General features: G+C 54.6%; 2 protein-coding genes across 2 annotated transcripts; one reads left to right on the top strand and one right to left on the bottom strand.

Annotated features, from left to right (window-relative positions):
• Positions 1 to 248: 248 nt before the first annotated feature.
• CSUI_003250 (uncharacterized protein) lies at positions 249 to 5,035 on the bottom strand. The gene is made up of 2 exons (XM_068063448.1): positions 1,150 to 5,035; positions 249 to 887 (listed from the first exon to the last, which is right to left on the bottom strand). Exon 1 carries the CDS (start codon positions 4,356 to 4,358, stop codon positions 3,303 to 3,305), a length of 1,056 nt encoding a protein of 351 aa, XP_067924585.1. The 5' UTR covers positions 4,359 to 5,035; the 3' UTR covers positions 249 to 887; positions 1,150 to 3,302.
• Positions 5,036 to 5,181: 146 nt separating this feature from the next.
• On the top strand, positions 5,182 to 12,260 carry CSUI_003249 (dna polymerase epsilon subunit b protein). The gene is made up of 10 exons (XM_068063447.1): positions 5,182 to 5,293; positions 6,117 to 6,678; positions 7,294 to 7,383; positions 7,788 to 7,952; positions 8,435 to 8,618; positions 9,202 to 9,277; positions 9,855 to 10,233; positions 10,411 to 10,480; positions 11,044 to 11,104; positions 11,561 to 12,260. The coding sequence occupies exons 2-10, from the start codon at positions 6,202 to 6,204 to the stop codon at positions 11,871 to 11,873; spliced, it is 1,815 nt and encodes a 604-aa protein (XP_067924584.1). The 5' UTR covers positions 5,182 to 5,293; positions 6,117 to 6,201; the 3' UTR covers positions 11,874 to 12,260.
• Positions 12,261 to 12,612: the final 352 nt, after the last annotated feature.

Genomic DNA, 12,612 nt, shown 5'->3' with positions numbered 1-12,612 from the left:
ATAGTCCGCTGGTGAGCTGCTTCGTAACGCTTCGATGGGCAACTAAGAAGACTGACCACAGCGGCAGGGTCGCGTCCACCGCGGGGGTACTCCCGCTGCCGTACCAGACACCGCGCCAGGGGAAGGCAGGCGGAGTGTACGCTAGTTGCTCCTCGCCTAGCCGACCCGCTCGTGCGGCGGCGCTGTGGAATCCCACGCGCATGCGACAGACGGAGCGAGCTGATTGTTCTTTCAACAACACGATTCAAGCCAGTACTAGTAGTTGTTCAACTCAATGGGAGGGCTGATCTGTGCACACTACCGGAAGCCGGTGATTTTCGGGAGCGCCCGCGAGGCTCCAAAGGTCCCAGCAAAACAGAGGGCCGACGCTGTGACATCCCTTGCCTCTCTACAGTGTTTCTGTAGCGTGGCGCCGTGAGGGCAAGCCGCTGTCGCAATTCGGGGCACTGGCAGACCTCAGTATCTTGTGGCGCCGCTTATCGTACAGCGGCCAGCACAGACAGTACGCCGGGCCAAGCTGACGTTTGCGGAAGCTAACTTCGTGATGGCGCAAGCTCCAGAGACCGCGCTCGGCAAGACAACACACGCCCAGGCAGTCATTCTTGTCCCCTCTTGCCAGCTGCGAGCGAACGGACTGGACGACCCAACTAGATGGTGTGCTGGTAAGACACTGCAACCTGTTAGCGTCCTCGACCCGAACCGCTTGCGTGAACGGTGAACAGCGCTTGCTATCTGATGGGGAACGCTCCCGCGCCGCCCGCTGTGAGATTCAGAGTCTTCACGTCCGTAGCCGTTGTCACCCCTCCACAGCCTACCCTTCGGCGACTCAAGCAATTTTCGTGCTGTTCCCATGTAACAAGCTCGTTGGACCGATCGCGCGCCAGCTCCTAGTAAAAAAACAATACATCCCGCACTTCGCAGGACAGGTTTTGGGCAGAGTTGCGAGGTGGTAACTGTAACAGAGGATCTGAGTCTGCCGCGTCGACGCCGCTTTAAAGCGAGTCTACCGTAACGCCTCATTCTCTGCTCTTCCCGAGCCGGCCTCACGACGAACGCTGCGCTCCGGCTTCCTTGTATCCCGTACTGCGTCTGAACTGCCACCCCTGAGGCCCCCGGGCCTGTGGCGGCTGTGTCGAGAGTCCATCCTACCTCGGCAGAGGAGACCTGGAACTTGAGACGTCTCGGTTTCAACTACATGTGCAGCACGTCGGCGCTTGTTCCGTTGCACTGCACGCACGTTGTAACATTTCACGCATTCCTCCGCGCTGGAGAATCCAGGTGTCGTAGTACGTCTCGGCTCGTTTCGCGATCTGAATGCACGCTGCAACACTCATCCACATCTTTGCAGACAACAGCTGCGTCGGCTTATCTTTTTCAATCCGTTTCCCGCTATCGGGCTACTTCCGCTCATCTCCCACGCACTGTAAGCATAAATTCACGCGTCGCCTCTTACGCGCACTTATATGGCTCCTTCCTTCGCACCGGCTGGGCTCCAGCTCCTGTAGCACGCCCAGGATCACAGGGCCTGCTCGCTAGGGAAAGAGTCGAAATGAAACTGCGAAGTCGGGCATAATCAGCAATGGCGGCGCCTCCACCACGCCAACTCTGTCATCTGTGAGTACACCACGCCCTCCCTGCTTTTCCCGCGGCCGCTTCTGTTTGTCATACGGTGTTGCCGACGTGGCCTGCTTTCCAAAGAACGTGACCAAGACAGCAGCCAGCACGCGAATCTCCGCCGCTGTTGCAGCACCTGTGACCTTCTACCACCTTCGTGCACCAGCTCCGTACGAGGCCCGGCGACTCCCCTCCGCCTCTCCTTAACGTGCACACCCTCCACCAAGCTAAGTACCCACGTAGGACCCCTCCACACACTTTTACAGGACTAGCCGCACACAAGGCTGGCACCCCCCGGAAGCGGTTTAGCTCTGTCTCGCGAGAGCAGGAACGACGCTCTCGTTTTTCCTTCGAAATTTCGACTGACACCCACACAAGCGCGAAAGCCGCGTGCTCCGCAGCGAGTGAATGGTGGATGGCTGGCTTAGCAAGTGAGCCGGGTTCAGGTCGTGAGACTTATTTCAGAGTTCTCGACAAAATTCACGCCACTGCTGGAATTCAAACGTAAGCACTTCGGAATCTTTGAACTTTTCATCGGCCCCTGCCACAGGCTGCTCACTCTCTCCATTTCTGTCCACGCACGGCTCGAACACATCACCTGACGAGCCAGAACACTCCAAGACATCCTCCGCAGCGCCGTGAAACGGCGCGTGTTTCCGTCCTTCATGCCTGGCCCACAATCGGGCAGGCCCACGGCCGAGTGGTCGTCCTGTTTCTGCCCAAGCCGATATGTTGCACTGCGACTACGCTTAACATTCGAATAACCGACGCTTTCACCGTGCGAGTGGCACTGTCACTTCCGCGCGGCAAGAGGCAACACAAACACTTGTCAGATGGCATTGGCCCCCCTCGGGACGGATGCCGTTACAAGCGGTGCTTGAGAGGCTACTCAGGTCCGTCGGGGGACTGCTCACGGTCAACGTAGGAATGTAAGCTGTCCACGAGAAAAAAACCGGGCGACTTGAAGAATCCGTAAAACTCCTCCCACACGCTCTGAGCAGTCCAGCGATGCATCTTATCGCTTCTGCCCTGCTGACAAGCCTGGCTCCGGTTCGACAGCTTTCTGAAAAAGCGTAAGCCGGTCTTCCGAAGTGTTGCGCGAGTCCACAAAATCTTCGCAAACACGAGAACGAGGACTGCCCGCTCAAGAAGCAATGCCCACGTCTCGGTTGAGATTTCCGCTCCACACGCCCTCTAGACACTCACATCGCCGGTGTAACACCTGTCTCCGCAGTAACGCATTCTACACTCAATTCCACCCTTTCACGGTGACAACTGACGCCGCAGTGACGTACACGCCCTCTACGGCGACGAAGAAGAGCAGATTTCCGCAACTAGCGCTCCAAACCTTCTTCCCGGCCACCACATGCCAAACCCAAGGGGTCTGGGATAGGCACTGTGCTTCCCCGGTCGTCGCAAACTTCAACGCCCCCCCTTGACCACCAACTCCGGGCAGTACTGCACACAAAAACCAGCTGAAAAAAAGGTATCTTTAGTGAGAGCTTACAAGCTGAGAGGGCATCCTTCCGGTAAGGGCGACTGGACTACCACGGGCTCGCTCGAATCCTTCAGTCCGCCCTGTGCACCTACACACAACCGAACAACCGCTTGGACACGATAACGGCTACCGGCCAACAAATGGCGGATATACAGTCAAGCTGTGGCGAACGAACCAGCTTAAAAGAATGTTACGCGGATCTCAGAGAGCGTTGCAAATCCCGCTTGTGCCCCGAAGGCCTTCTGCTTGTCTTCAGATCCCCAGCACTGCGCTTCACGGTACGGTCAGGTTTTCTCGGCGTTCTTGACTTTCCAGAGCGTCCCGGTTTTCTAGACTTTCCGCGACGCACCCTTAGGCGTTGCATTTTATCAACAAGTGTTTGGTCCGTCACATCTCCCAAGTTTGCAGTTGGCTCCCACGTGGATTCCGCATAACCCACCCACTTGACTCTGAACTGTTCCTCGCCGGTCCTGCTAACTTTGAAGTCCAGCACATCCTCTACGGTGTATGTCTCCTCTTCGTACTTCAGTTTGTCCATTTTTTTATTGAACTGACTCCCATATTTCTCGACAAACTGCCGGGACTCCCACCTTTGATACTCGTTCCCCCACCTTACAAGCCACTCCTCCACACCACCTTTGTTTCGGAATGCCACTATGTCCGTCGGTTTTCGAGCATCCCGCTTGTGGACAGAGGCATGTGTGCATTCCGAGTCCGATATAGTCACGGAGGCGGTCGTTGCATCGTCGTCGTCATCCTTATGATGCCGGGATTCGTACGCTTCCTTCAATTTCCCTACTTTTCTCATTATGCCTGGCTCACAAGTGCCCAAGTCCTGGACATCCATCCAGACAGGCCCGGCAACCCCGTCCAGCTCAACTTCGCAGTACTGCCTACCGTCTGCCTTTTCCTTGAAATCCAGCACATCCTTAACGTTCAAACCACCTGGCCGTCCTTCTCCTGACCGGCTGGGGGCAGATTCAAACGAACTCGCCCGTGTGCTTCCGCCTTTGCTGAGTGCGTTCTTCAGCTCCTCCATTTTTTGTCGCCAGTACGACCTGGGCGCGAAATTACGGGTCGGAATCCATGTTGCGTGCGGATATCCCTTCCACTTCACTAGCCACACCAACCTACGATACATATACTTTACAGCGATCACGTCTTCAACCGCGTACATTTTCCTGGGGTTTACTCGGGTCCTCGCAACCCCGCGTCCACCATGCAGACCTTTACTCTCGCATCGCATTTTTAGAACTGAACAAAAAGAAACGTTGCGGGAACAGTAATGCCAGATGGATCAGCACCACGGCCGTACAGACTCACAGACAAGTTGCAGACAAGAACACGAAGTAGCGAGCGCGACGGCGGCCACTGAACAGTGCACGGAAAGGAGGAAAGACAGTAAGCAAACCAACCCCCCTCAACTGACGGAGGAAACTAGTACGGAAAAGAACACAAACCTGTCAACCGTGCTACCGCGCAGCTTCTCTGTTGCTTGTGAGTTTGCTGTCGACAGTGCGGCCACGGACGGGAACAGCTAGTCTGTTTGCTGCTACACACCGGCCTCGCCACCGCTCCTTTGGCTGGACTGCCGTGACAAACCGTGGTGGAGCGCTCGAACAGTACATAACCTCCAGAGTAGCTTACTGAGAATCCCGAGTCACTTTGCTTATTGCACAGGAAAGTACAGACTGTCGGGCCGAATCAGCTTCACGGGAAGCAGCATACGAGAGTCGCCGTACCAAGCACCCGCGCAGCTGGCCGCGTTCAGCTTCAGGGCCAGCTGACCCCGGCGCGTCTCACCCCGTCTCTGCCTCCGATGACGTTTCTGCGCCAGACATGTGGAAATTCACGTGTGAGAGCCGGCGCGCCGACTCCCGGGAACTATAAACTCGATCACGCGTCTACGGGTAGGAGTACGACTGCAGCGGTGTTTGTACCTGCCGAATTTCATTCTCAGGGCAGCATTGTTCAGCACAAAGGGCCAATCGGTGAGTCAGCCTGACCCCCCAGAGTTGGCCGCATGCAAAGCGCAAGCACAGATGCCCTCTCCCGGGCTTGTGGCATGAGAATTATTGAAGTGCGGAGGTGGCGCTGAATAGGTGAAGCGCTTGGGCAGGACGAAACACGGCACACCTGAGGTCAACTTGACTGAAGAAATCCTTTGTCGCCCGAATTGCGGTGAGTCATGGCCGGGAAGGAGAACTGCCTCAGTTTGGATTCGATTCTTAACTCGTTCAGGGCCCGGCCTTGACATTAGTGTAGTCCAGTGTGTTCGGGGCGCTGCATGTTCAGGTGTCTCGATGGCTGTGAGCGCTTCTGAAGCAAAAGGGAGCATGCTGATGTGTACAAGGCAAATCTCCATTTGCCCTGTGGACTGGCGCCAAAACCTTTACTGCAAGCGTCCTTGCAGATGGACAGGGAAACCGCTGTGTAACTATACACCTGGTTCTTGCAGCATTACATACTTTCCTCTGAACGTCTTTTTCAACAGTTAGCGGTGTACTGCTTTCTGATACGGCGGTTTCGCCCAGGTGTATGGCACCACGGGAGCGCGCGGCCGTGATGGAGGTCCCACTGTTCGCCTACGAGTCGCTCTAGATAACACTAGCGGCACCTGCTAATTCTCCTTTTAATGATCGCCACAGTACACCTCAGCGTCGTAGCTTGGGCAGGACAGCCACGGTGTGCGGTTGTATTCGTGCCAGTGGGCGAACAAGTGGCAACTCGAGAAGGCAGACAGTCCCTTTGTAGCGCGCTGCAGGTGCATATTCGAAGCGCAAACCCCAGGTACTGAATCTTTTCGACGACTTGTGTTTGTTCTTTGGCCCCTGAATCGTCACCCAGATAGCGCAAGCACCGCCTAGGGGTACTTTTCCAAATCTTCGTTTTCCAGTCGGCGCCGCCCTTCTCTATTGTCACCCTGGCCTTTACTTCTTTCGTTTTTTGCTTTGGCTCCTTTCCCTGATGCTTCTCCTCTGATTCTGTCTGTGCCTGTTGGTAGGCAGGTCGATTTGTCTCCGGTTCTCCGTTGTTTGCTTCTGTCCGGCTTTCACATTCATTCCCCACTTCTTCGTAGGCCAGCAGATATGGGGCACTCAGGGGACTGTCCTACTGCGTGTACCGACGGGCGGGTTTTTTCGCCCTGTGATGTGGCACCCACCTTACTGGAGCACCTGTGCGAGGATGCAGATTTTACCTTAGAAGACCTAAAGCAACTCCGGGAAGGTCTGAGCCATTACAGTTGCATGCACTCAAACAACAACTCGGCCGGAAATGCGAAGCGAGTTCGCGGACCGGAAGAGGATATCTGCACAAAAGATGGAGGGGACGACTCCTCATCGAAGCGCACATTGCGGGCAATGCCGAGTGGATGCCTGAGGGCGGTGGCAGACTATGAAGACAAATCGTCAAGATTCGTGATCCAGACGAGGAAGTATCAACAGCAATACAGTGCGGTGTACTTTGCCAGACTTGCTACGTTGAAAAGTACTCTACTTGGTGAAGCGAAGAGAAGGTGGCCTGGCATTCCAGTGCACGCCTGCATTCGCGACGTCCAAACATGGGTAACTCAACTCTCTTTCTCCGGACGCGTTCTCTGGCTGTTCTCTTCGCAGGACAGTCTGCTGTCGTGCCTGTCCTCTCAGTTTGCCGGGCGCAGTTCCTTCCTTGTACTAATACTCCTCTGGACCTCTTCATTGCATCTTCTTTGCTGCAGACTCGACTCGGGGGCATGTAGGTGTGGCGGATCGACTCTTACGGGTCTCTAAGTGGCGCCAGTTGCTTCATCGGTGTCCTGTCTATCCAGCTCTGTTTAGGCCGCGCCGGTGCTGAGAGTTTAGCAAATCAGCCCCCGATGCTCGCCCTGTGCACGCGGGCGACTAAGCTCGTTCATGTAACTACTCGTTGTGTTTATTGGGCAAGGTAAACGAGATGCGAAGAAAAAAAACAAATTCTGCTTTACGGGTCCAGAGTCGCCAAGCGCATAGAGGATACAGCATGTGCTCACACGTGTCCGGTGATCGGAGTGAGGACTTCGCCAGGTGGTTACGGTGTCGTTGTCTGGCTGTCGTGTTGTGTAGGATTTGGACGTATGTGGTTCGCATTGCTGTTTCGACCGCGACGTCTCCGTTTCTGTGAAGTCTGGGAAGAAGTCTTTTCTTTGTCCTTATTGCCTCCAGCAAGAATGTGCAGTGGCGGGGACGCTATACAAAGACATGATACTTAAGCCTTCCGTTCTGAAGGAGTATCTGGACGACCTTGAACTTCAGGTAACATCGCACGAGGCAACTGCCTCTTGGAATGACCAACACTGCAACGGTACGCGCCATGCATGATGCTCCGAGCGCCTGCCTGTCTGTGTTCTCGACTCCCGTTTATCGCCTGACGGGCTAGAAAGGGATTAAGAGGGGGTTCCCTGAGAACTTCCCAATGTAGCCTTCCGGCACTTCTGAGAGCGGCGAGTGCTGGAATGCAGGATATTGTGGGTGCTCACATGCGCTACCACCGCCCTGCTCAGTGCACGGTTTGTCTGCGTTTGTTCCTTCCGTATATCAGCCTACGCCATTGAGCCATGGCACCAAGCACACCTTTGGTAAGAGGGCGGCGCAGGCGTGCCGACGCGTTCCCAGAAGAGGGACGGAAGAGCCCCTTTTGGTTTGTGTCATGCATGCAGACGCGTCCAAACACCTTCCTATCGGACACAGACTCGCTTTTTTTGGAGGACCAAACTGCCAGAGTGCGGCTTGTGACCACGGGTCCTCCTTCAGGTGGCCCGGGAGGCACTTCACGTCAGAGCAGCGGGCGCGAACTTCGAGTCAACAGCGTTGTGACGGGACTCGTGAGTACACCGACTATTTTCCCGAAATTCTCTTCGTGCTTTCCGCACGAGCCCGCTTCGTCCTCAAGAAACTAATTTCTTTCGTAGTTCGTAGGCATGCTTCCAGTAAAGTGGCGGCCGGCTTCGACCCGGTTGGCGTCAACTGTGCAGACGCACACATGCGGCTTCGAATAGCACCAGCCGGGGGGAAAGGCGTGCAGTTCCAAGTTTTTTCTTTCTTTCTCTTGCACATTATCTTTCGCGTTTGTTTTCTGGGCACTTGCGTTTTGTGTGTAGAAGAGCTGGGCATTGTGTTCTTTGTTACCTGTGAGGCTCGTAGTTGTTTGTAGCATCCGCGCTGTTGTAGTTCATTGTTTGGAGTTCTTTCGTTTCGTACCCCAGTTGTGCTCGTCCTGAAGTTTCTGTAGTTTCGTTGTGGCATCCTAGTGTCTTCGTACCTTTCCTTAATTTCATCCTTGCTCAGCGGCCTCCTTCTTTCGCAGCTGATTGCTGTACGAGGCGTGTCGTCGGATAATGGAAGGTTCGAGGTCCGGGATTTCTGCCTCTGCGGCGCTCCGGCGTTCCCTCGGCTTGCACCGGTGGCTCCAAGATTGCCTCTCGAAGCTGCGGGAAGAAACGGATTGGAGCGCGCCGACTTGAACTCGAAGTTTGTCGCTTTCGTCTCAGGTTAGAAATTGTCCACAGCTACAGAGCGGACTCGCGGCCCTGGCGCTGAATACACACCAGTACACACAGGAGTTTTCACCTCCATTCTGTCTATGAGTGCTGGTGCGCTGCAATGAGCTGCCTGTATTTTGGATGTATGTATGGCAGTTTATATGTCCTGATGTCCGAGGTACCGACATGTGCGTGTATCTGTGTGCGTATTCTTACCGTGAAACTTTTTGCAGACTAGAATGAATAGGACGGAAGTACTGTGAGGGATGTTTTTACGCACAACAACACTGGGTTTCAATCGTTCCCAAAGCGCGTGTGGCAGGTATCTGGCTGTAAGTCGGCTTTTGCCCTGGATCGCTGCGTGTGGGCAGCTGTTAGCATAGCTTTAGTATGAAGCTGAAGAACCCAACATACGCCTGTAAACGTGTACATTTACACATATCCCTAAAAGGCAGTTGCGGTAGCAAACCAGATAACCAGGCAGAACTCAAGGGCCCTCCTTTTATGGTATAGTGAGTATCATGTCTGATTTCGGTGAGGTTCTGCCCTCATTCTTTTTGCCTGCTGCTGTCATGGAAACTTCCTTTTCCAGATCTGCGAGTAGGAGATCCTCGGACTAATTCAACGCATCTGCAGCTCCTTCGTGACTTTATCTTGGGCGCCTTTGGGTGAGGCTCTTGATACTGTCTGCCAGTCATCTTCGTGCTGGCCGGCGCGGGCCCTGCTTTTGTCTGATGGTTGTGCGTGCGTGGCTATCAGTAACAGTACAGACGGAGCTTTGCCGGTGTGGGCCTTCGGTCCGGTCTATAGAGAGTTCATTCGAGAAGCATGCTTCACATTGTCTTTGTTCTAAGAAAGCCCTGCAGCGCCGTAATTGATGGTGGAACGGCCGGATGCTTCTTCGATGTTCTACCCCATCTGTAGGTCCTAGAAGTACAGAGTCCAGTGCCTGGCCTTGTATATGAGTTGGTGTCTGTCTCGGGCTTTTGTTGGGTGTGTTTATTTTCGTTTCGTGTACGTACTGGCTTTTCCCCTTTTTCGTGGATCAGTGTGGACGCTAAGAAGAAGGCCTCAGTGAACCTTATCATCTTGGACGGTTCTCAGGGAGGACTTCGCAGCAGGTCAAGGCAAAACTTAGAAACCGTGTCGGCTTCCGGGGGATAAATGTTGCTGGCATGTGCCTCGGAGGTAGCACAGAGGACTGCTACAGTGCTGACTTCCTCCTGCCGTGCTCTCTTTTTCCAGAGGAATTACGGAAAGGAGTCTTGCGTCCCGGATTGTGCGACTGATTGTGGCTGGCAATGCCCTTTCCGCTGCTCAGTCTTCGTCTCCTTCGGGGAGCACAGGTCTCCCGGCCTCTTCTTCTAGTTCGCCACTTGCTTCCTCGTCTGCAGTCACAAGCAACGCGTCTTCAGCACTTTCGCTAAAGACGATGCTACAGGAGGCCGATGTCTATTTCTCTCAGTTTGCATCGTCCATTCCTGTTGACCTTATGCCAGGGCCCGACGATCCAACGACTTACGCTTTGCCTCAGCGGCCTCTCCATAGCGCATTGCTTCCTTGTAGTAGGGCCTACGCGAGTATGCACGGAGTACCAAACCCACATTCCTTCGTTCTCGATCAGGTAACTCCAGTTCCCCCTCTTTCAGAGTGCTTTGCTCGCCTTGCCTTCGTGATTCTCTATACAGTGGGGTCCGAAGGTCGCAGCGCGCTTGATGGCCGCTGTCGAATATTTTCGCCGGTAGCCGTGATATGGACTCCTGACGGCTGGCCTATCGATGGGTTTGTTATGGCGTTTCAGATTAGATTCATTGGGTCATCCGGCCAAGCTGTTCGAAACATCTGCGCCTTTTCTGACCTTTCGCCTTTGGGTAAGGTTCCTGCTCGTGCCTTCGCGGCTCTGCCTCTGTCTGTGCTCCTCCGCCTCTGCGTCTGCGGCCCTAGGCGTTTGCGCCTCTCCCCTTCCCCCCCCCGTTTCTCTGCGTCTCTACGTCTCCTCTCCACGAACACCATCTCTGCGCCTCCGTCGTTACGTCACCTACCGCTCTAGGCGGTCTGTTCCCGTCTCTCCGCAGGCGTGTCTCCTTCCCCTTCGCACTCTCTCTTTTCGCCCGTCCCGATGCGTTTGTCTCCCTTTCCTTCCGTGTTATTTAGTCTTGAGTGCCTCCTTACCTCGTTTCCTTTTTTGCTATTTCCTGCGTGTGGTCGGGTTCGCACTCCCAGAGTACAGCTCTGCATACCCCTGGCTTTTTTCTCCGCCAGGAAGCTGCTGGGTTCTTGTCGGTCCCAGCATAGTTTGCGATCTTCAGCAACTGACGTCTCAGGTATCAGGTGGCCCCAGTGCGTTGAAGGACTGTACGTACTGGTGGACTCCTGGGGCGCCGGGTGTAAGGCAGTGCAAGTTCTCATTCGTGTCTGCCTTGTATCTCTACAGGGGCTTTGCGACTTTGCGCTGAAGGACGATGCCTTGCTCCGACGGCACCTGATAGTCTCTCGTAAGTATTGAGAGTGCCTTATCAAGCGGGCGTAGCCAGGCGTTCACTCTTTGCTTTGTTTTCTGTATAAGGGACACGGCAGCCGGTGCCACTGTGTCGATTTTAGCCGCTTGAACTCCTTGTCATCCTCGGCTTCCGTGTCGACTTACACGTAGCATCATGTCCGGGATTCAGATTCCTCCATACAGCTTCGTTGGGTGGCCCCGTACAAACAGCGTGCACTAAGTGGGGCCCGGAGCGCCTGATAAACAAGGACGAGGCGGACTAGGAATGTTGGTTTCCGGAAGCCGGTTGGTGTTGTTATTGCTGGTAGTAGCAGTAGTGGCACCCTCATGTTCCAAACTTGACTAAGCATCGGTCGTTTCGTGAAGTGTGCCTGTGTATCTGTCCGAGGACAGTCTTTGGTCACATGTACGACCTCGGTTTCTAAATGCCTCGGTTCCGTGAATTCCCCAGGTTTTACCCGTTTGTTAAGGACGACCCTTTCTGCATCAGTACCGACGAGGACTTCCAACATGTATATTTTTCGGCGTGCCATGATGCTCTGAGTTTCGAGCGCATGCCGGCAGGCTCTGTTCGTAAAAGCGACAGCGGATGCGAGGGCGAGACCGAGTGTGAAGGAATGAAGGTGGAGGAGGAACGTGCAGACGGTCCTTTGTTGCTGTGTGTGCCAAGTTTTGCGAAGACTTCAACCCTTGTGTTGGTTGATCTCCAAACACTCTCAGTTCACCCCATACACCTTGCAGTAACACCTGGAGAAAACGTCTGAAGAATAGATGATTTGTCAACGTGATCGGCGCTTGTCCATCACATTTCGGTAGGGAATCCCACTCAGTCGCTTTGGAGCACGGCGTCCAGTCCCGCTCCTTCGATTCGCCTTCCTGATTTGAGACGCGACGGTTTCGTTTTTTTGCGTCCTCGAGTTCGTCGTCGTAGTTCTCTTGGTTGCTTTTACTGGATCTCTTGTGGTGCTTGCCTGATATATCGCAGTGGTCTTGTCCTTGTCTTAGTCCCGTGCGATTCTGGGGCTCCTGCCGTAGATGTTTTTTCCGAAAGAGGGCCTCTCTTCTAGATAGCTGTGATGGCGGCGACCCCCGCCGGGATGCAGATCGACTGGTTTTTTCAAAGTTTTGTTTCCTAGGAATTTTCTCGATGTGCAGTTCGGACAACGCTGGATGGCATGCGCGTGCCCCGGTGGCAACGTGTTGTCGGGAGAACGGAGCCCGCCCTTCAGTCATGCTGATATACAGCGCAGCAGTTGGGAAAGAACGAATCCTGGGGAGGCTCGAGTACAGTCAGCCAGCGCGCCTAGATGGACCTGCTCCTATCCATGCGGGATATGCGACTCGCGTGTTGTAGGGCTGACCCTTCGGGCACTGCGTTTGCTGGGGTGCGTTTGCGCGTTGCTCTCGCGGAGGTTGCTGTTAGAGGCAACTGTCTACCGCAGTGGCGGATGCCCTGGAACCCCCCTGGTCACGACGCCTTTCCTTCCACACACACGACACTGT

Source organism: Cystoisospora suis, assembly GCF_002600585.1.
Source record: "Cystoisospora suis strain Wien I chromosome Unknown contig_1421, whole genome shotgun sequence".
NCBI lineage: Eukaryota > Apicomplexa > Conoidasida > Eucoccidiorida > Sarcocystidae > Cystoisospora > Cystoisospora suis.
Note: the sequence above shows the minus strand (reverse complement) of the source record. Positions and strands in the feature narration are given on the sequence as shown.

Excerpts from the sequence above, each read along its gene's own strand:
- CSUI_003250 (XM_068063448.1), bottom strand. The coding sequence starts at position 4,358 with ATGCGATGCGAGAGTAAAGGTCTGCATGGTGGACGCGGGGTTGCGAGG.
- CSUI_003249 (XM_068063447.1), top strand. The coding sequence starts at position 6,202 with ATGGGGCACTCAGGGGACTGTCCTACTGCGTGTACCGACGGGCGGGTT. Across the intron at positions 7,384-7,787 it reads TGGACGACCTTGAACTTCAG|ACGCGTCCAAACACCTTCCT; the intron begins GTAACATCGCAC and ends TCATGCATGCAG. Across the intron at positions 10,481-11,043 it reads TTCTGACCTTTCGCCTTTGG|GGGCTTTGCGACTTTGCGCT; the intron begins GTAAGGTTCCTG and ends GTATCTCTACAG.